Source organism: Panthera pardus, unplaced genomic scaffold, assembly GCF_024362965.1.
Source record: "Panthera pardus isolate Hobbes unplaced genomic scaffold, ASM2436296v1 HiC_scaffold_27, whole genome shotgun sequence".
Classification (NCBI taxonomy): Eukaryota; Metazoa; Chordata; class Mammalia; order Carnivora; family Felidae; genus Panthera; species Panthera pardus.
Genome location: NW_026526843.1, coordinates 68462092 through 68486520, shown reverse-complemented (window position 1 = coordinate 68486520; position 24429 = coordinate 68462092). Strand labels below are relative to the sequence as shown.

General features: G+C 35.4%; 1 protein-coding gene across 2 annotated transcripts in view; it reads right to left on the bottom strand.

Annotated features, from left to right (window-relative positions):
* TEX11 (testis expressed 11) overlaps positions 1 to 24429 on the bottom strand; it is a 246857-nt gene that overhangs the window by 162637 nt on the left and 59791 nt on the right. For both annotated transcript variants that reach the window (XM_019428651.2, XM_019428652.2), the window contains exons 10-12: positions 9016 to 9070; positions 5501 to 5596; positions 3494 to 3575 (exon numbers count right to left, since the gene is read on the bottom strand). In XM_019428651.2, coding sequence (XP_019284196.1) covers positions 3494 to 3575; positions 5501 to 5596; positions 9016 to 9070 — 233 coding nt within the window. The remainder of the gene's footprint in view (positions 1 to 3493; positions 3576 to 5500; positions 5597 to 9015; positions 9071 to 24429) is intronic.

The following is a 24429-nucleotide window of genomic DNA, read 5'->3' as shown; positions in this document are numbered from 1 at the left end:
ACTCAGTAAATGACACCTGTTGTTGTTATGTATCCTCTCTAACGCAGAAAGTATACTTCTGAAAAGTCATCGGAAATATGGGAAGATGTTTATAAGCAAAGATATTAAAATCAGTGTATATATAATAACAATAAAAAGGAAGTATATTCTCGAATGTCCACTATAGGCAGATGATAAACTATTATGAAACTATTAAAAGTGTTGAATATGAAATAACATAGAAAAACTGAATATGCACTAATATGAAAAATGTTTATAAGACTAGTAAGTAAAAAAATCAGAAAATAAAGCCTGCATGTATTATGTGGTCAAAATTCTAGAAAACAAACAAATTTATTTTTTTTTAAATTTTTTTAACGTTTATTTATTATTGAGAGACAGAGAGACACAGAGCGTGAGCAGGGGAGGGGTACAGAGAGGGCGAGAGACAGAATCCAAAGTGGGCTCCAGGCTCTGGGCTGTCAGCACAGAACCCAACGTGGGGCTTGAACTCACAAACTGTGAGATCATGACCTGAGCCGAAGTTGGTCACCCAACCAACTGAGCCACCCAGGTGCCCCGAAAACAAACAAATTTAACCAAAATAGAAAAATGCTGAAATTAAATGATCAAACTGCCAGAAGTGATTGTGTTCAGATTATTTATATACCAAATAACTAACAAGTGTATTCTCTGTGCCAGGAACTATGATCAGTGCTAAGAACCCAGTAGTGGACAAAACACAAAAATCCTTATTGTACAGGAATTGTACAGTGAATGATGAAGACTATGAATATCTTTTCCATAGTCTCATGGAATGCATACGGACAACTTTTCCAAAAGTTCTCTTTAATGCGTGTTGCTAGTCTTTCATAATAAAAAAAAATGTATATTTTTTGATTTCCACTTTTTTTACTTACAAAAAATACTGGTGAAATGCTAATGCCAGCAGTTAGAGTGACCATTTTATTTTTTTCAGTCTATATATTCATTTTGAGAGACAGGGAAAGAGTGAGCTGGGAAGGAGCAGAGAGAGGGGTAGAGATAGAATCCCAAGCAGGCTCCGCATTGTCAGCGCAGAGTCCCTTGCAGGGCTCAATCTCACAAACCATGAAATCATGACATGAGCTGTGACACTTTCCCAATGAGCCATCCAGGTGCCCCAAGATTGACCATTCTGAGTGTAAAGTACTTTCACTAGCAAAGAAATGAACAGACTATAAAAAATGCAAGTTTCATATATTCTCTCAACACAACAAAGTAAAAGATAATTTAATATTTTAAACTATAGAAAACTTGGATTCAGAGAAGTCTCTTAATTTGTAATCTGACATAGCAACTTCATTACTCTGAATACCAAGAAACTAGATTAAATAAAAACAATCTGGGAATAAAGAATAATTTCATTTTAAGCTCTTCTTTTTATCTGTGTTTTGGTAAAATTTGTAATGGAGAATTCTAATCTAAAATTAATCAACTTTAAAGTAGTTGACTCCAGGGGTGCCTGGATGGTTTAGTTGGTTAAATGTCTGACTTTGGCTCAGGTCATGATCTTGCAGTTCTCAAGTTTGAGCCCCACATCGGGCTCAGTGCTGACAGCTCAGAGCCTGGACCCTGCTTCAGATTCTGTGTCTCCCTCTCTCTCTGCCTCTCTCTCTCTCTCTCTCTCTCTCTCTCCCTCTCAAAAATAAATACACATTTAAAAAATTATTGTGGCGCCTGAGTGGTTCAGTCAGTTGAGCATCCGACTTCGGCTCAGGTCATGATCTCATGTTCGTGAGTTCGAGCTCCACGTTGGGCTCTGTGCGGACAGCTCAGAGCCTACAGCCTACTTCAGATTCTTTGTCTCCCTCTCTCTCTGTCTTCTCCTACTCGTGCTCTGCCTCTCTCTCTCGAAAATAAACATTAAAAAATTTCATAAAAATATAAAGTAGGTGACTCCAAAAATCTCTCTGGTCTTCCTATATTGTATTGGTTTCAGTAAACCTATTCCTCTAATTGGTTAATTGATTTGTTTATTCTCCGACTACAAAACAAGTGGAGTTGTCCTCCTGGTTCCTAACATTTTTCAGCCTGTGTATACTGAGATGATACCATTACCTAGAGATACAGAATCCTCTATATATTTCAGCTTGAGGTCTCTTACTGATTAGCTAAAATTTTAGAGGGCACAGAAAGTTTCAGAAACTAAATTAGCACTAAATTTAGAGCTACTACTAAATTTGATTATTGTCCTATTTATTACAAATTGTTATTGTTGGGGCACCTGGGTGGCCCAGTCAGTTAAGCGTCTGCCTTTGACTCAGGTCATGATCTCACAGTTCATGAGTTTGAGCTCCGTATCTGGCTCTCCGCTGATAGCTTCAGATTCTCTGTCCCCTTCCGTCTCTCCTGCTCCCCTGCTCCTGCTCTCTGTCTCTCTCAAAAACTAAACATTAAGGGGCGCCTGGGTGGCTCAGTCGGTTAAGCGTCTGACTTCGGCTCAGGTCATGATCTCACGGTCCGTGAGTTCGAGCCCCGCGTCGGGCTCTGTGCTAACAGCTCAGAGCCTGGAGCCTGTTTCAGATCCTGTGTCTCCCTCTCTCTCTGCTCCTCCCCTGTTCATGCTCTGTCTCTCTCTGTCTCAAAAATAAATAAACGTTAAAAAAATTTTTTTTAAATAAACATTAAAAACATTTTAAATTGTTATTGTTTAATGGATAATCAGTTATTATTATACTAGAATATACTTTTATATAGTAAAAATAATGCAACTCTATAATGCAACTATATTTTTATATAAAATTAAAGCATGTACACATTAAAAATATTTAGAGTCAATTATTTTATGTCTAAACATAGTTGAAACACTATTAAGTGGTCAGTGTGCATAGAGAGACTTTTGGTAGTAGTAACAGCAATAATAGCTACAATAATATGTAACATGTTTTGCACACTCTGCACCAGGTATGGTGCAAAATGCTTTATATACATTTTCTCACTGGATTCTCAAACTAACTAATCAGGTAGACATTATTATTATATCTCTTTGAAGATGAAGAAACTGAAGCACAGAAAAATTCAGTGACTTGCCAAATGACACACAGATGTATATCAGGATGTTTACCCTGTGAGGTGTAAATTTTAGTCCCTTAAGAATTTTGAAAAAAAAATAGCAATGTTTATACAAGTGATTATAAAAAGCACAGCACTACAAAGGCTTTTTCTATCCAAAGTTAATCTTTTTTTCATTGTGGTAAACAACTTCAGAAGGGTTGGGCAGCTGCAATTTTTGCTAAGCTAAAAAAAATTGATAATTCTTATTCAGCTTTTTTCACTACCTATTATATTTGTAACTATTCCCTTTTCTTTCTCTTTTTCTTCCTGGCTAACAATCTTCTCCCTTTCCTATGTGACCAATTTCCTTCTCAGTCACCGTCAAATTGCACCTATTATTAGCATACTATAAACGATCTGATATTCAACAAATTGGTTATGATATTCCAAAATTGTGTGTTCTTCACACAGATGATACCTTCGTGGAGTTCTTCATTGGCTGTTTCACTCTTCAAGAGGATTTTCATCTTTAGGAAAATCCCAGCTGGATTTAAATGTTCCTATTTTAAACAGAGAAATCACAATGACATTAAAACTGTAGAATGTAAAAGACAGTTTTCAAATAATTGCCTGTTTTGTTCAATCATAACAGAATAACTCATGATCAAAGAAAATCAAAATTATAAAAGATCAGATCACAAAATCCAGTTTATCCCTGAGGATATTTTCTGATATTTCATTCAATCTAAATGAAATAATACAAGGGGAAAAAAACACATTTGATTGAGTGGCAAGCATTTAATGGTAGGTCAATAAACTGTATAAATATAAGGCTGTATTCTTATCCTTGTAAGCAAAATTCAATATCAATTACATTTGCTTTCTTTTGAGATTTTAATAACAATTAAGGTGCTTTGGAAACATGGTTGAATGAAATGAAAATATACTGTCTTCCCTGCAGGACATGCCTGTCAGATTTACTATTAATAACAACGTACTCTCAACAGTTTTTCCAAATCCTTGTTAGCTGGTTCTACGCCATCTGTGGGTTTCTTGCCTAGTTCCACTTTTGCCTGACAGAACACATCTTTACACAGCTGGCTAAAATTAAAAGTGCAGTCTAGGCCCATAGAAGAGAAACTTTCTCTCTACAAAGCCAATCAGCTTCTACATGAACATTGTACTCAGCTCTAAACACAGCAAATAATTATAGCAATTCATGTGTGAGATGCCTTAAGAATGGAAAGTTAGGGAAAGTATGCACTGGTATTAAAAGGGTTTGCAAATATAGATGACATAAATACAAATAATAAGCTGAGGTTGCAAATTTTAATTTATTGCATTACTTCATTTCCTAAAAGATACATTGAAATAGGTCTTGGATTCAATTCCCTTTTACCTTCAGAGATGTACATGTCTTCCAAATCTTGGCAGGATCTGTTTTTCTTCAGTCTACTACACTCACACAAGTTGACATTCTGGTTTTCTCTTTGATTTCATTAACAAACAATTCCAGAGAATGGACAACACTTTGCATTCATTGTATAATCATAGATTCACTTGTATAACATTTGCACTATAGTGTCTATCCTTGTTTCCTGAACTTACACTTTCAGAAATCATAACTACCTGTTAAATCCATCAGCTTTCTCCCTACAATATTCTTTTCTTTTCTGTAACTTTTCTCACTGGTGTTTCTCACTCGATTTCACGCATCCCCCAACCCACCTCCCTTCTGGCAATCACCCAGAAAAAAAATGTAGGGCTCTTAATATGAGAGAAACATTTTTGTTTTACCTGGTACCATCTGTGAATTGTCACTAAGTCAAGGCAATTTAATTATATGTTATTTTTTACTAAATATAAAAGATACCACCAAGGGGCACCTGGGGGCACCTGGGTGGCTCAGTTCATTAAACATCCGACTTTGGCTCAGGTCATGATCTCTCACAGTTTGTGGGTCCAAGCCCCATGTTGAGCTCTGTGCTGACAGCTTGGAGCCTAGAGCCCACTTTGGATTCTGTGTCTCCCTCTTTCTCTGCCCCTCCCTGGCTCACATATACTTTCTTTCTTTCTCTCAAAAATAGACATTAAAAAATACCACCATTTTCTTTTTTACTTCTAATTTTCCATTATAATGCAATCTGCATATCATAAAAAAATAGAGAGCGGGGTGCCTGGTGGCTCAGTCAGTTAAGCGTCCCACTTTGGCTCAGGGCATGATCTCCGGGTTCATGGGTTTGAGCCCTGTGTCAGGCTGCTTTGGATTCTGTGTCTCCCTCTCTCTATGTCCCCTACCCTGTTTGTGCTCTGTCTCTGTCTCTCAAAAATAAATTAAAATGTTAAAATTTTTTTTAAAAAATAAAGAGCAAATAAATTAAAAAAGCAGGAATACTGAAGCAAATGGCTAAACTAGATTTCAAAATGTGAATCAAAGCTTTAAAAATTCATTAAGTTAATATGCAAAACTAAAAACCTTTCATACCTTGTTTGCTAGGTTTACAGCATGGAGAGCCTTATCACAATATTCTCTGTCATTCCAATCCAAATAAGCAGTGGCTAGTAATCGAAGAACTTTAGCCTAGAATTAAAAATAGAAAAAGCACTCGGTCAAAGGGTTAAATTGCAATACAATGGCTGCCTAGTACTTACAAAGTGACAGGCATCTTCTCAAACTTAAGTCATTATTATTAAATAGCATTTCCTTAGGTAACCACATAGTCTTGGGTTACGTCTCATCATTATGCTGCCCACATCAAATACTGTCTAAGAATTTTATAATAGTTTATTTCAATTTAATACAATTGTGTTAATATAATGATTTTCCTAACAGTGTTTTAGCACTGAAGTACTTTATTATTCTCACTTTAAAAATAAAGGAAACTAAAGCACAGCAATATTCAATTTAATCATCTTCCCACTTATTGTATAGGTAGCATTGCATTAGGCCTTCATCAAAAGAGATAAATAGAAAGACACAATCCCTCTCTCAAATACTTTACAGCCTACCTGAGATTAACCAATTGGACCAAGAGCACACATACCATCATTTTAATAGTGACTCATATACTTTCCTGTAAAGAAGATCTCTCCTAACTCAGCTAAGTTTTAAAATTAATAATGTATTCCTGAATAAGTCAGTTTCTCCAACTAGGTTTACATTGATAAGGGGAATAACTCTAGCCAGCATTGATATATTTAACTACAGACTTAGATTTTGAAAGAAGGAGCTCTATTTCACTAAAGAATCTGCCTCTAAATATAATGAGGATGTTGAGACCAGGCAAAGATAATCTTAACATATTAGAGCTCTGTAAATCTAGAGAAATGGTACTTAGTGTGTCCTATTTCTGAGTTTTTAAATTCAAAAAGTAAAATGGATCAAATAAGATGTATATAATGTACTTAATATTATTATTATTATTATTATTTTATTATTATGGAACAACTCTCAACTTATAAACTCCCCAGAGCTTTTGTGGAGTAAATATGGCATCTCTAAGAAAAACTGTAACTATTTCATAATACTAAAAGAGTCAAATAATCAGAAAGATGTAACAAAATGAATGAATCTCAAAACCATTACGTAAGGAAAAGAAGCCATACATAAAACAGTAGATACTATATGATTCCATTTATACAAAGTTCAAGAAAAAACAAAAATAATCTACAGCCACAGAAGCCAGAATAGTGGTTTTATCTTGGGGCTATGAATGGCTATTAACCAGAAAGGGCCAAGGGAACTTTTGAGAGTCATGGAAATTTCTGTATCTTGATCTGTATGGTAGTTACAAGACTATCTAGACATGTTAAAATTCATCAGGCTGTACACTTAAGATTTGTACAATTAAAAAAAAGATTTGTACAATTTAGTATATATAAACTATACTTCAATAAAGTGCTGCTAGCATGAAAGAAAAACTACTTCATAATCTATTTCATGATCTTACCTCTCCATACTTCACAATATGAATATGACATTTCAATCATGCTTAACTACTGTAGTCTTCCATCCCTAATCCCTCCTCCAGACATCATCTCATCTTGGTCCCTTGCCTGGTATTCTCTTCTCTCTCCATTTTCACTGTATGGACCCCATCTACTTTTCATGGCCTTCCTACCAGAAAGCTTCTTCAACTGCTCTGGCAACCCTGATATTTCCCTTTACTGTACCACACAGTTTATCACTTATTTTTCCCAATTGTTTCATTTATGCTAGTTTTTAAAATCTATTTTTGAAACTTTAACTGAAGTATACAATACATACAAAAAAGTTCAAAAATCTCAATAGTACAGCTCTGAATTTTCACTAAGTTAGCACGTGTATGATAACAACATAGAAATCAAGAAATATAACATTAACAGCAACAGGTTCACCTCAAGACTCTCCTTGACATGATTTCCAAACAAGAGTAACCAATTACTTGTTTTCCAGTACCATGTACACTTTAGCTCTACTTGCTTTTGGCATTTACATTTATGGAATCATACAGTATGTACTACTTTATAAATTGCTCTGTTTATTCAACATTGTATGTGAGAATATATCATTGCAATTATTGTAGCTCATTTATTCTCATTCCTATATAATATTCCATGTTACACTATAACAATTTTTTTATTATTTTAATTGTGCTAAAATACACATAAAATTGACTATCTTAACCATTTTTAAGTGTATGGTTCAGTAGTATCAAATATATTCACACTGTTGTTCAACTATTACCATCATACACCTCCAAAACTCTTAATATTGCAAAATTGAAACTCGTATCCATTAAACAATAGGTTCCCATGTTGTCCTCCCTCCAAACTCCTTCAACCACCATTTTACTTTATGTCTCTATGAATTTGACTACATCAAGATACTTAAATGGAATTATACAATATTTTTCTTTTTGTGATTGGTTTATTTCACTTAGAATATTGTCCTCAAGGGGCACCTGGTCTGGCTCAGTCAGTTAAGCATCTGACTCTTTTTTATTTAAATATAATTTATTGTCAAATTGGTTTCCACACAACACCCAGTGCTCATCCCAACAAGCGCCCTCCTCAATGCCCATCACCCACTTTCCCTTCTCCCCCACCCCCCATCAACCCTCAGTTTGTTCTCTGTATTTAAGAGTCTCTTATGGTTCGCCTCCCTCCCTCTCTGTAACTTTTTTTTAGCATCCGACTCTTGATTTCAGCTCAGGTTACAATCCCAGGGTCTTGGGATCGAGCCCCGTATCAGGCTCTATGCTGAGCTTGTAGCCTGGTTGGGATTCTCTCTCTTCCTTTCTCTTTGCTCCTCCCCTGCTCATACTTTTTTTTTCTCTCTCTCAAAATAAATAAACATTAACAAAAATAATTCTGTCCTCAAGGTTCATCTATGTTGTAGCATATGTCAGAATTTCCTTCCTTTTTGAGGCTGAATAATATTCCATTATATTCATTTCTATTAGTTTTACCCTTCAAACAGAAGCTTTTTAAGGGTAGAAGTCATGTTTCACACTTCTCTTTTAGTCCCCAACTATCACATTGCTAGATATACATAGGTATTCAGTTATATTTTAATTGATACACCATAATGATAAGAAGGAAAGATGAATATTCAAACAAAATTCCATTTTGCTATGGTATATATTTTAAATTACTTTTACATCAGATTTACATACCTAATCATATTTTACTTGATTAAATATTAAAATACCAAGCACATTCTATATGGGTAGTTAAGGGAAAATCTATATTTTTAACATGCAATAATAAAATCTAAAATTTACATAGCTAAACACTGTTCCAAGTGTTTACATATATTAACTCATGGGTGTAAGAACCTACCATACACGTAAGATTCTATTAGTATGTAATTTTACAGAAACTAATGTACTAAGATATTAATGATGTGCCCAAAGGATAATCTACTCAAAAAGGAGTGATAGACTATTATAATTTAGTAACAATAACATAAAATGTATTTCTTCAACCTACTTCTGCAATATTTAACATGATCCTTACCAGCATTTCTGGCCCAACAGTATTCTTATCCATCTTCCCAATATCATAGCTTTGGCTATCATTAAAAAAAGGAAAAAAAATACATGTTCATTTCAAATTATATTTTTAAGATTATGTATCACTAAGAAGACATGGTATAATTAGACTTTATTCCAACTTTTCTATTTTGCACTACAATATATTATTAGCCAATTAATATAGGAATATCAATTATATAAAGCAATTCTTTCAAACTGTAAAAAAAACACAATTTCCTCAGGATGTATAGCCAATAAATCAATACCATATTATTGTTCTTTTCCATATTGTTCCTATACAGATGTCTTACATATATAGTATTTTGCTGCATTAGACTAGTTCACTTGTGTACATAAGCTCTTATTCAATGAGCACATTTTAAAGTCTAAGAAATAGGAATACATTTTTAAAATAAAACAAATACAGGAGTTTTCACAGAAACACATGCTTTAGCAATATGTATTAAGCTTCACAACACCCTTGTGAGGCACTATTAGTTCCATTTTGCAGCTGAATGAACCAATTTAGCAGTTAAGTGATTTCTAATATTTCCTAGATTGGTACTGAAAATGAGAGTGAAGGGTTGGGGAGTAGTGAAATTTGATTTCCAGTCTATGCTTCAATTAGCAAACCATATTATCTATGGGACATTCCAATAATCACAAATAATATATTAATATGAGCCTCAGGGTTTTAAAACCTAAAACTTAAAAAGCAAAACAAAGATTATTCACCATAAAACTGGTATTCCAAGGAAGGATGTCAGTAAAATTTTGGTGAGCTGAACTAAATTGAAGACATTACTTTGAAATACTCCCTTTAAAAAACTCTAAAAGACTCAAAATTACCAAACTGAGTTTTCAGATCACTAACAAGAATACAACATGAGCCTAGTTATTCTAAGTTCTATCTCATAGAATGGTCTCCTTTGGTATATTAAACCTACTTCCAGTTTTTAAAATAACCAATGAGGACAAAACTTCTGCAATGGTGGTATAAGGAGCTCTTGGACCCTCTCCCCAGTGAAACAACAATTTGCCTGGAAAAATCAATTAAAAAAACCACCAGTTAAAGTCTCTGGAAATTTTCCTAAAGGCATATGGCAAATGGAAAAACATTTCTTTAAAACAACAACAACAACTAAATGTCAGTAAGAACAGTGAGAGTCTGTGTCATTTGAGTCACAATCTGCTTCTATCCACACCAGCTCCCTGTGATGAAAACTACTCCAGATGGGTGCTGTCAAGAAGGTAGTAATTCCCTTTCCCTCCAGCTCCTAGACTCCTAGGCTATGGTTTCACCTAGGAGGGACAGACTGCTAGCCTGTCTTATCCTCTCCAGGCCTGTGCTGTGGAAGTGCTATTCTGGGCAGGCACAATTAGAGGACAGGATCTTCCCTTACCCACCCAGTTTTCACTCTCAGGGTAAGGACTCTTACCCTAGGTGTGACAGGTCAAGAATACTGATACCCCAATCACCTTCAACCAGACTCATTAAGCAGAGGTTCTATGCCAGGAGGACATGCTAAGAAGATCAGCGGTTACCAATCTCCCCAACATCCACTCTTATACCAAAAGAAGCAAACCATGCTCCCCCTACCAACTCCAGTAGTGTGGCACACAGCTTCTGCCCAGGGGAAGAAACAGGCAATAAAGAAAAAAGAGTTCAGCATCTATGCTTATTTGGAATGAAGCAAAAAGTTCCTGCCTGAGGACACTGTCAAAAACAAGGGAAATTTTGGTAGTGAGCAATTTAAGAGGGGGTTGGTAGCTCTGTGGTAATAGTAGCAACAAGTGAAATAGCAGACCAGCAAGATTTTTAACAGAGAGAACCAGGGAAAGGGATAGCCAAGAAGAATAATGTGGGAGGTCACACTCATCCCTGGGGATACAGAAGGCTATGCATATGCTCTAGCTGCACCCCCTCAGGAGCAACCAGAAGGATATGTGGGGCAGACTAGAAAGCATTCCTCAAGGCACACACATATACATCAGCAAAGAGCCCTAAGCCTGGGACGCCTGGGTGGCTCAGTCGGTTAAGCATCCTCTTGATCTCAGCTCAGGTCTTGATCTCAGGATCATGCTTACGTACAAGCCTTGGAGTTGGGCCCCACACTGGGAGTGGAGCCTACTTAAAAAAACAAAACAACCCTAGGCCTGAGTGGCTCAAGTGACTTAAGTAGAACCTCTTACCAAATGCAGAAAATTTAACTACTCTGATCCAAGGTAATGGTAAGGAAGCTAAACTTAAAAATCAAATCACACTTCCAGTTTTCAGTTCCACATGGAACTTGGAAGTCACTACTTCATCTTAACAAGTAAAAAGCTGTAAAGACTAAAAAATCAACAACTCTTCTTGGATCCCTAAGAGAGGGGAGGACAAAGGGCAAACCACTGGCCCCCACATTGGAGAGATGGACAGGCAAATACAAGGAACTGTGGCTTACCATAGGAAGGACTCACCAGTGGAAACTGCCAAAGGAACCAGTGCTGAAGCAGGAAACTGTGAACTATAATTTACAGATTGCTGGAGGTTCATTGTGAACAAGTCTGAGAACTTAAAACTCCAGGAAAACATAGTCTTAGGGGGATACAGACAATATTGTCAGATTTACCTCCAGTTGCTCAAGATTCCCAAAGTAAATATCAAAGAAAATCCTCTTGGGCTCTGTCAGGAATTGATGATAAGGAACCAATCTGTTCTTAACAAGGCCTGCCTTCAAGGGAAACTAACTAGTGTCTAACCTCCTGGGGTATTATCAGAGACTAACTGACCTGGGGAAGAGAAACACTCAACTCTAGACTACTCTAGCCAGGCTATACTACCTAAGAGTGAAAAAAAAAACTGGTAAATATTTGTGAAGTTCACAGTTCAGAGGCATACACTCACCAAAAGACTAAGAACTAAACACAGGACTATAGAACTCTTACCCTCCCCAACACCTAACCACCATGTTAGTAAAGACCTATTTACAGGGGTGCCTGGGTGGCTCAGTCGGTTGAGCATCTGACTTCGGCTCAGGTCATGATCTCATCAGTTGATGAGTGTGAGCCCCGCGTCGGGCTCTGTGCTGACAGCTCAGAGCTTGGAGCCTGCTTCAGATTCTATGTCTCCCTCTCTCTCTGCCCCACCCCTGCTCATGCTGGCTCTCTTTGTCTCAAAAATAAATAAACATTTAAAAAAAGACCTATTTACAGCAGTTCCTTTTACCCAGTACAACATGTCAAGTTATCAAGAAAAAATCACAAGGAATACCAAAAGGCAAAAAGAAACACAGTTTGAAGAGACAGAGAAAGTACTGGAACCAGATATGGCAAGGATATTAGAATTAACAGTCCAGAAATTTAAAATAAGACAGATGGGCAATGTAAGCAAAGAGATGGAAATTCTAAAAAAGAACCAAAAAGGATTGCTAGAACTAGAAATGACTGTAAATGACATGAAGAATGTCTTTGATGGGTTTTTTTAATAAACTGGACATGGCTGAGGAAACAATCTATGAGTATCCTTGAAAACAAAAAGCAAAGGGAAGAAAGACTGAAAAAAAACCCAGAACAGAATATCCAAAAACTATGGCACACCTACAAAAGGTATAACGTAAGTATAATGGGAATACAAAAAGGAGGAAAAAGAGAAAAAGAAACAGGGGAAATATTTTGAAACAATAATGAATGAGAATTTCATTGTTAATGTCTGATATCAAATTAATATCTGATATTAATGTCTGATATCAAACCACAGATCCAGGAATCTCAGAGAACACTAAGCAGTATAAATACCAAAAAAAAAAAAAAATTACACCTAGGGATATCATTTTCAAATTACAGAAAATCAAAAATAAAGAAAAAATCCCTAAACAAGCTAGAAGAAAAAATACCTTATCTATAAAAGTACAAAAATAATAATTACACTCAACTTCTCAGAAACCATGCAAGCAAGAAGAGAATACAGTGAAGTATTTAAAGTGTTGAGAGAAAAATACCACCAACCTAGAATTCTGAACCCTAAGAAAATATCATTCAAAAGTAAATGAAAAATAAAGACTTTCTCAGATAAACAAAAACTGAGAGAATTTGTTGTCGGTAGACTGGCCTTATAAGGAATGTTAACAGAAGTTCTTTAGAAAGAAGGGAAATAATACAGGTCAGAAACTCGTATCTGTATAAAATAAGGAAGAGCATCAAAGAAGGAAGAAATTAAGGTAAAATAAAAACTTTTATTTTTCTTAATTTTTCTAACAGAAAACAATTTGAAATAATAGCAACAATATATTCAATTATGTATGCTTATTTATAGGCTATATATATATATATATATATGCTTAGAATAAAGTAAAATAAATGACAGCAATGATACAAATGGATGGGAAGGGGGAATTCTGAAGAATTCTTACAAAGTACTGACACTACTCATGAAGTGGTATAGTGTTACCTGAAAGTGGACTTGGATTAATTGTAAATGTATATTGCAAACTCTGGGGAAGCCACTAAAAAAGTTAAAATAAAAAAGAAGTGGGGCGCTTGACTGGCTCAGTTGGTGGAGCATGCTTCTCTTGATCTCGGGGTTGTGAGTTTGAGCCCATGCTGGGTATAGAGATAACTTAAAACTAAAATCTTTTTAAAAAGTAGTATAACCTATATGCTAATGAAAGAAAGATGGAATCGTATAAAATACTCAACTAAAACCACAAATGACAGTAGGAAAAAAGCACAAAGGCAACAAATAGACAACAGTAATGAATATTGTAGATATTAATCCAACAATATCATCATCACTTTGAATTTCAATGGTCTAAATACACCAATTAAAAGACAGAGACTGTCAAAGTGGATCAAAAATATACCCCAACTCTGTGTTGTCTATAAGAAAACCACTTTAAATATAAAGACACATAGACATTAAAAATAAACAGATAAAGAAAAAATATACCATGCTAAAATTATCCAAAGAAAGCAGGAGTAGGTATATTAATTTCAGCGAGCAGAGTTCTAAGTAAGGGAGGGGCGCCCGGGTGGCTCAGTTGGTTGAGCATCAGACTTCGGCTTGGGCCATTATCTCACTGTCCGCGAGTTCGAGTCCTGCGTCAGGCTCTGTGCCAACAGTTTGGAGCCTGAAGCCTGCTTTGGATTCTGTGTCTCCCTCTCTCTCTCTCCATCTCCCCGCTCGTGCTCTGTCTCTCTCTCTCAAAATAAAATAAAAACATAAAAAATTAAAAACAAAACAAAGTAAGGGAAAGTATTAGGGATAAGGAAGGGCATAACATAATGATAAAAGGGTCAAAACTCCAAGAAGACATACAATTCTTAATGTGTATGAGCCTAACAGAGCATCAAACTGTGTGAGGCAAAAACTGATAGAACAGCAAAGAAAAATAGATGGATTTACTATCATTGTTGAATATTTCAACACCACTCTCTCAGAAATAGAGCAGGCAAAAAAACAAACAGTAAGAACATAGTTGAACTCAACAACACCATCAATCAATTGGATATAACTGACATCTATAGACTACTACATCCAACGACAACAAAATACACATTCTTACCAAACTCATATGGAACATTTACCAAGATAAACCACATTGTGGGCTATAAAACAGACTTTAACAAATTTATAAGTATAGAAGTCATATAATGTCTGCTCTCAGGCCACAATGGAATTAAACTAGAAGCAAATAATGGAAAGATAGCCGAAAAATCCCAAAATATGTGGAGATTAAACAATACCCCTCTAAATAACACATGGGTCAAAGGAGAAATTTCAAAATAAGTTTAAAAATATTTTGTACTAAATGAAAATGAATACACTACTTATCAAAATGTGTGAGATGCAGCAAAAGCAGTGCTTAGAGAAAAAGTTATATCATTGAAAATATAGATTAGAAAAGAAGATCTAAAATCAATAATCTAAGTTTCCACCTTAAGTAACTACAAAAAGACAAGCAAATTAAATCCAAAGAAAGCAGAAGGGAAAAAATGAAAAGAATTAGAGCAGAAATCATAAAATTGAAAACAAGAAATCAACAGAGATCAATAGAGTAAAATCAATGAAACCAAAAGCTGGTATCTGAAATTATCAGTAAAACTGATAAGCCTCTAGCCAGGCTAACTAAGAAAAAAAGAGAGGACACAAACTATTACTGTCATAAATGAGGGGCACCTGGCTGGCTCAGTTGGTAGAGCTTGTGACTCTTGATCATCGGGTTGTGAGTTGAGTGTGGCGATTACTTTTAAAAAATCGTAAAAAACAAACAAAAAAAACCCCAAACCAAGAAAAAGGGGACATCACTACAGATACCATGAAAATTTTAAGGGTAATAAAGGAATACTATAAATAACTAAATAACTCTGTGCCCACAAATTTGATAACCTAGATTAAATGGACCAATTACTTGAAAGATATAAGCAGGGGAGTGTGGGTGGCTCAGCCTGTTAAACGTCCAACTTCGGCTCAGGTCATGATCTTACAGTTCATGGGTTCAAGCCCCACATCAGGCTCTGTGCTGACAGTGCAGAGCCTGCTTCGAATTCTCTCTCTCTCCCTCCCTCTCTCTCTGCCCCTCCCCCACTTGTACTTTCTCATTCTCTCAAAATGAACTTTAACAATGTTTGAAATAAAAAAGATACAAGCAGCCAAAACTCACACAAAAACAGTCTAAATAGGCCGTTATCTACCAAAGAAATTGAATAAAAACTTAACAATATCCCAAAACAGAAAGCACCAAGCTCAGATGTGCTCACTGGTAAATTCTACTAAACATTTAAGGAAGAAATTATACCAATTCTCTACAATCTCTTTATGACAGAAGCAGATGGAATATGGCCTAACTCATTCTATGAAGCCAGCATTACCCTAATACCCAAACCAGTCAGACATTACAGGAAAGCTATGACCCAATACATGTCATGAACACAGATGTAAAAATACTCAATAAAATATTAGCAAATAAAATCCAAAAAATAATTTTAAAAAATTATACACAACAACAAAGTGAAATTTATCTCAGGTATGCAAGGCTGGTTCAACATTCTAAGTCTATATGAAGTGGCAAAAGATGAGAATAGACAATACAATATTGCAAGACAGGACTGCAGCTACACAACTTTAAGGTTTATTATAAAGTTACAGCAATCAAGATAGTGCATTATTATGGTAATCAAGGAATTGGCTAAAGAAAATACAAATGGATTAATAGAACAGAATAGAGAGCCCCCATAAATACCTTAAACTGATCTTTGGCAAAGGAGCAAAGGTAATACAATGGATCAAAGATAAAGATAGTCTCTTCAAACAAATGATGATGGAACAACTGAACATCAAATGCTCCCCCCACAAAAAAAGAATCCAGACACAGACCTTACATCTTTCACAAAAATTAACTCAAAAAGAATCATAGATCTAAATGAAAAGTGCAAAACTATAAAACTTCTAAAATATAGGATAAAACCTAGATGATGACCTTGAGTATTGTGATATCTTTTTAGATACAATACCAAGGAAACAATCCATGAAATAAATGACTGATAAGCTAGGTTTCATTAAAATTAAAAACTTCCTGGGGTGCCTGACTGGCTCAGTTGGTAGGGCATACAACTCTTTACCTTGGGGTTGTAAGTTCAAGCTCCATGTTGAGTATAGAGATTACTTAAAAATAAAATCTGTAAGAAAGTAAAAAAAATAAAAATAAAACTGCTTTGTGAAAGACAGTATCAAGAGAATTGGAAGATAAGCCGCAGATTCAGAGAAAATATTTGCAAAAGACACATATAATAAAGGACTGATATCTAAAATATACCAAAAAAAAACTTTTAAAACTCAACAGTAAAAAAAAAATAACTCAATTAAAACATGGTCCAAAGTTCCTAACAAATACCTCACCAAAAAAGATATACAGATGGCAAATAAGACTATTAAAAGATGTTCCACAGCGGGACGCCTGGGTGGCTCAGTCGGTTAAGCCGCCGACTTCGGCTCAGGTCATGATCTCGCGGTCCGTGAGTTCAAGCCCCGCGTCGGGCTCTGTGCTGACAGCTCAGAGCCTGGAGCCTGTTTCAGATTCTGTGTCTCCCTCTCTCTGACCCTCCCCCGTTCATGCTCTGTCTCTCTCTGTCTCAAAAATAAATAAACGTTAAAAAAAAAATTAAAAAAAAAAAAGATGTTCCACATCATATGTCATGAGGAAAATGTAAATTAAAACAATAATAAAATAAATGCCAGTACACACCTATCAGAATAGCCAAAGTCTAAAACACTGACAAGCACCTAACACTGGTGAGAATGTGGAGTAATAAAGCTCTCATACATTGCTGGTGGGAATACAAAATTATACAGCCACCGTAAGAGAGTTTGGTGGTTCCTTGCAAAACAAAATATATTCTTACCATAACCCAGCAATCACGGTCCTTGGTATTTGCCCAAAAGAACGGAAAACATATGATCATACAAAAGTCTGCACGTGGACATTTATAGCAGCTTTATTCATAATTGACAAAATTTGGAAGCAACCACAATGTCCTTCAGTAGGGAAATGGACAAATAAACTGTGGAACATGCAGACAATGGAATATTATATAGCACTAAAAATAAATGAGCTACTGAGACAAGAAAACACATGGAGGAAACACAAAACATTATTACAAAGTGAAAACAAGAAGCCAATCTGAAAATGATATACTATATGATTCCAACATTCCAGAAAAGGCAAAATTATCGGGACCAAAAAGATCAGTAGTTGATAGAGTTTAGGGAAAAGGGAGGGATGGATAGGCAGAGCACAGAGGATTTTTAGGAAAGTGAAACTATTCTGTATGATAACTAAAATGTTGTAATGGTGGATATATGTCATTATACATTTGTCTAAACCTGTAGAATATACAACAAGAGTGAACCCTGAGGTAAACTATAGAGTTGGGGGATTACAATGTGTCAATGTAGGCTCATTCTTAGTAAAAAATGTACCATTCTGGTGAGTGATGTTGATTAGGGTTAGGCTATGAATGTGCAGGATCAGGGGGCATGTGGAAAATCTCTGTACCTACCTCTCAAATGTGCTGCAAACCTAAAACTTCTCTAAAACACGTCTTTATTCAAAAATCATATTGCACTCATATTTGAGGGTCTGGGAGGTTGTGCACATGCCCAAGACTGCCCTCTCAGGCATGATCAGAAAAATAACCTACTAGCTATTAGCCCCTGGCTGAATGGAGAGCAAAATAATAAACTCACTGAACTATGAAAACAACCTCTAAGTCAAATACACATCCAACAGGAAAGAGTGAATATCTAACTGGCTAAGGGACTTTACATACCTTTGACCAACAAGTGGCTTATGTGGCTGCAGAGGTGAAGCCTAGAAAGCCACAGAAAGACAAAAACAAGGGGAAAAACTCTGAGCAGGAACATTATAGGTCACACACTGTGAGAAAAATAAACAGAATTAGTCCAGTCAAATGACCAAATAAATAAATAAACGAACAATAAAAAGAACAGTAAGTTCCAGAAAGGGGAGAAATTGGTATGCACACTTGCTGCCAGATATTATCCAAAATATCTAGTTTTCAACAAAATATTACAATACATGCAATAAAACAGTAAAGTGTGACTTATACAGAGGATAAAGAGAAGGCAACAGAAACTGCCTTTGAGAGGTCCCAGATATTGCATTTCAATACTTCAAAGCCGCCATTATAAACATAGTTCTTTAAAGAACTATAGGAAACCATATTTAAAATATTAAAGGAAGGCATGATAACAATGATGCAAATAGAGAATAAGAGTACAATAATTAAGGGGCGCCTGGGTGGCCCAGTCGGTGAAGCGTCCGACTTTGGCTCAGGTCATAATCTCACGGTTCATGGGTTTGAGCCCCACATTGGGCTCTGTGCTGACAGTTCAGAGCCTGAAGCCTACTTCAGATGCTGTGTCTCCCTCTCTCTCTCTGCCCCTCCCCTACTCAAGTTCTCTCAAAATAAATAAACATTTTAAAAAATTAAAAATAAGAGTATAACAATTAAATGACAGGAATTATAAAAGAACTGAGTAGAAATTCTGAAGTTGAAAAGTAAAATAACTGAAATGGAAAATGCACTAGAGAGGCTCAAAAATAGATTTGAGCAGGCAAAAAAAAAGAATATATAAACTTGAAGATAGATTGATAGTGATTATACAAATCTGAAGAACAAACAGGGGAAAAGAGTGGAAAAAAAGAATAGAGTTTCAAAGACATGTCAGACATCATTCAGTATGACATATGCATGAGAGTACTAGAAGGAGAAAAGCAAGAGAAAGGAATAGAAAATATATTCAAGGAAATAATGGTTGAAAACTTCCCAAATTTGATGGAAAACAATAATCTACACATCCAAGAAGTTTAATGGACTCCAAGGAGGATCACACATAAACAAATCCATGTCCAGACACATCATGGTCCAGTTACTGAAAGTAAAGATAAAGAGAAAATCTTGAAAGCAGTTAGAGAAAAATGACTCATCATTTAAAAGGAAATAAGATTAAAAGCTGGCTCTTTATCACAAATTATCAGTGCCAGAAAGCAGTGATGAGCAAAGTGCTTAAAGAGAAAAAACTGTCAACTAAGAATCCTATATCTAGAGACACTATTTTTCAAAAGAAGACTAAATACATTCCCAGATAAACAAAAACTGAAAGAATTTCTTGCTAGCTGATCTGCCTTACAAGAAATACAAAAGGACATTCTTCAGGCTGAAAGCAAATGACCCCAGAAAATAATGTGAATTCATATGAAGAAAAGTGTTAGCAATTATTTGAATAATTATAAAAGACAATATGACTACATATTTCTTATTTCCTCCCTTATTTAGAAAGCAACTACATAAATATCTATAAAATTTTATTGTTGGGGCATTACGTATTTAATATATTTTACTATGACAACACAAAGAAATGAGTGGGAATAAAGATATAAGTAGGGTAAGGAAATAAGACCAAATGTTAACTTAAATCTACAGGAATAAATGAAGAAAACCAAAACTGATGAGAAGGCTAATTATATGAAGCAATAATTATAACCATGTATTGTTGAGTGTTTAAATATATGTAGGCACATGTATAATGAGCATAGCAAAAAAAGAAAAAAGGGAATCAAGTCAATATAGAAGTAAAACTTCTGCAATTTACTGAAAGTTCATATAAATCTGAAGTAGCTTCTAATAAATTAAGATGTATAATTGTAAGCCCAAGAACAACCATAAAGAAAATGAAGAATATATAATTTTAAAAATTATTTAACAATTTAAAATGGTATACTGTAAGATATCCATTTACAAGACCCAGCAATTCCACTTCTAGGTATATACACAAAAGAAGTGAAAGCAGGGACTTGAGCAGATACATATATACCAATGTTTACAGTATTATTATTCAGAATAACAAAAAAGATGGAAATAACCCAAATTTTCATCACCTGGTGAATGGATAAACAAAACGTGGTAAATCCATAAAATTGAATATTATTCACCCATAAAAAGAATGAAATACTGATACATGCTACTACATGGATGAACACTGAAAACATTATGCTAGTAAGCCAAACACAAAAGGACAAATAATGTATGACTGTATTCATGAGGACCCTAGAATATGCCAAGTCATAGAGATAGAAAGTAGAAAACAGGTTATTAGGGGTGAGCGAAAGGGGAGTTAGTGTTTAATGGGTATAGAATTTGTTTAGGATGATGAAAACATTCCAGAAGTAGACAGTGGTAATGGTTACACAACACTGTGAGTGTACTTAATGCCACTGAATTGTACACTTAAAGATGATTAAAACGGCAGTAAACTTTATGTTATGCATATTTTACCACAATAAATTATTGGTAAGGGGGGGGGGGATGAAATTCTCATACATGCTACAATATGGATAAATCTTGAAAATATTCTCCTAGGGGGCACCTGGGCGACTCAGTCGGTTAAGCATCTGACTCTTGATTTCCGCGCAGGTCATGATCTCACAGTTTGTGAGTTCAAGCCCCGCATTGGGCTCTCTGCTGTCACCGCAAAGCCTGCTTCAGGTCCTCTCTCCCTTTCTCTCACTGCTCCTCCTCCCTTCAAAAATAAATAAACATTAAAAAAAGAAAAATATTCTCCTAAGTGAAATAAGCCAGACACAAAAAGACAAATATTATATGATTCCACTTACATGAAATACCTAAGATAGGCAAATTCACAAAGACATAAAGTAGATTAAAGATTACTAGGGACTGGGGAAGGAGGAAGGTGGAGTTAACATTAAAAAGTTAGAGTTTTTGGGGCGCCTGTGTGCCTCAATCAGTTAAGCGTCTGACTTCAGCTCAAGTCATGATCTCACGGCTTGTGGGTTCAAGCCCCGCATCGGGCTCTGTGCTGACAGCTCAGAGCCTGGAGCTTGCTTCGGATTCTGTGTCTCCCTCTCTCTCTGCCCCTCCCCCACTCACACTCTGTCTCTCTCTCTCTCTCTCTCAAAAATAAATAAACATTAAAAAATTTTTTTAAAAGTTAGAATTCTGTTTGGGGTGATGAAAAATTTTTTGAAGTAGATTGTAATGATGGTTGTACAACACCATGAATGTAATTAATGCAATTGTACATTTAAAATAATTAAAATAGCAGATTTTATGTTATATATATTCATTACCACAATAAAAAATAAATTCATTAAGTTTCAAAAGATATTCACTTAGGATAAAAAAAGTAGTAAAGGAGGAAAAGGGTATTTGAAATATGTAGTCATGGACATGTAGAAAACAAAAAGCAAAATATCAGCTATAAATCCAACAATAACGTCAACATTGGAAAGATGAATGGATTAAACAATAAAATCAAATGGCAGGGATTTCAGACTGAAGTTTTAAAAAATATCCAACTACGTACTGTTAACAAGAAACACACTTTAGATTCAAGGATACAAAGAGGTTGAAAGAAAAGGATGGAAAAAGATATACCACGTAAACAACCATAAGAGTACTATCTAGAGTGGCTATGCCAATATCAGACGAAATAGACTTTAAGACAAAAAACAAATATTACCAGAGATAGAGGGATATTTTATAATGATAAAAAAGCTAATCTATCAGGATAATAGAACAATTATAAACATATATAAGCTTAAAAACACAGTCCCCAAAATACATAAAATGAAAGTTGACAAAACTGAATCAAGAGATACATAATTCAACAATGACAGTTGAGCATTTCAATACCCCACTTTCAATAAAAGAAGTAGGCAGAGCATCAAAAAGGATAGAGAAGACCTGAACAACACTATATTACCTACTCACATAACAGACATCTATACCATACTCCACCCAATAGCAACAGATACACCTTCTTCTCAAGTGAACACAGAACATTCTCCAGAATAAAATATATTAAAAAGCCTCAGATTTAACAGAATTGAAGTCATAGGAAGTATGTTCTTCACCTAAGTGAAATTAAATTAGAAATCAAGTAGATATGTGGAAATCAAACAACACACTCCTAAATAATCAATGAGTCACAAGAGAAATTAGAAAATACCTTGAGCTGAGTGAAAAGGAAAACAACATACCAAAACTTATAGGATGGAAAGCAATGGTTAGGGGAAATTTTATACCTATAATAATACTAAAAGAGAAGTAAGATCTCAACTTTCCATATTAGGAGAATGGAAAAGAAAGAGCAAACTAAATCTAAAACAAGCACAGAGAGGGAAAGTCATAAAGATTACAGGGGAAATTAAGTTAAATAACTGAAATACAATAGGAAAAAAACAATACAACCAAAAGCTGATGCTTTGAAAAGATCCAACAAATTGACAAACATTTAGCTAGACTGACCAAAAAAAAGGAAAGACTCATATTAGTCAAAATCAGGAATCAAAGATGGAACATCATTACTGACCTTTGGAGAAAAACTATTCCTAAAAGACTGGAGATCTTGGGGCACCTGGGTGGCTCAGTCGGTTAAGTGTCCGACGTTGGCTCAGGTCATGATCCAAACGGTCTGTGAGTTCGAGCCCCGTGTCAGACTCTTTGCTGACAGCTCAGAGCCTGGAGCCTGCTTCGGATTCTGTGTCTCCCTCTCTCTCTGACCCTCCCCCATTCATGCTCTGTCTCTCTCTGTCTCAAAAATAAATAAATGTAAAAAAAAAAAAAAAAAAAGACTGGAGATCTTGTGTCCCAGCTAGATGTCCCTGTATAAATCTCTCTACACGTACATTTTCATATCTACACAAGATGAAATTGATCAATACCAGTCATTTTCAAACTGTAAGCAAGCTAATCATTTTTTTCAAACAAAATCTTACAAGGATATACTACTTTAAAAAATTATTAATGTCTAACTTCTCTAAAACAAGATGAGTATCTTAGAGGATTGCGGCTAAGTCTCCTTTTCCTTTTAGAGGAGATTCTGAAGTTTTTCTGGTAGAACCAGAGAGCACCACAGAATATAGTTCCTAAATTACTGAACCAGACGATCTATGAAGATTCTTACAGCTGTTTAGTAAAGATTCTTACAGTGTTTAGTAAATTATCTTGTTAAAATTGCTGTTATACACTCTTATGTGGATCCTGAGAAACGTAACAAAAACCCATGGGGGAGGGGAAGGAAAAAAAAAAAAAGAGGTTAGAGTGGGAGAGAGCCAAAGCATAAGAGACTGTTAAAAACTGAGAACAAACTGAGGGTTGATGGGGGGTGGGAGGGAGGGTAGGGTGGGTGATGGGTATTGAGGAGGGCACCTTTTGGGATGAGCACTGGGTGTTGTATGGAAACCAATTTGACAGTAAATTTCATATATTAAATAAATAAAAAATAAAAAATAAATAAAAAATAAAAAAAAATTGCTGTTATACAATTCATTCTATTTCCACAAGATGGCGCTAATACATTCCAGTTACCATTAAAATAGGTCTTATATATGATCAACTTTATAGTTAATAATTTTATGATAGTCTATGATTATATAATACCTTTAACTTTTCAAAGTCCTATTATGTCACTTATGTCATCTTCATTACAAGCTTGTAACACAGATAATACTGTACCCATTTTTCAGATAAGGACATTGCAAGCACATTGTTAGGTGAATGACACAAAGTCACACAATTGATTAGTAACAGATTTTCTACTGCTAGCTCTGTGATCATTCTTTAGATCACATTGCCTGCCCATAAATAATACTGCTGGGGCACCTGGGAGGCTCAGTTAAGCATCCGACTTCAACTAAGGTCGTTGAGTTCAAGCCCCATGTCAGGCTCTGTGCTGACAGCTTGGAGCATGGAGCCTGCTTCAGATTCTGTCTCCCTTTCTCTGCCCCTCCCCCACTCATGCTCTCTAGCTCTCTCTCTCTCAAGTATAAATAAACAAAAATTTTAAAAAATACTAATAATACTGTCAAATTCT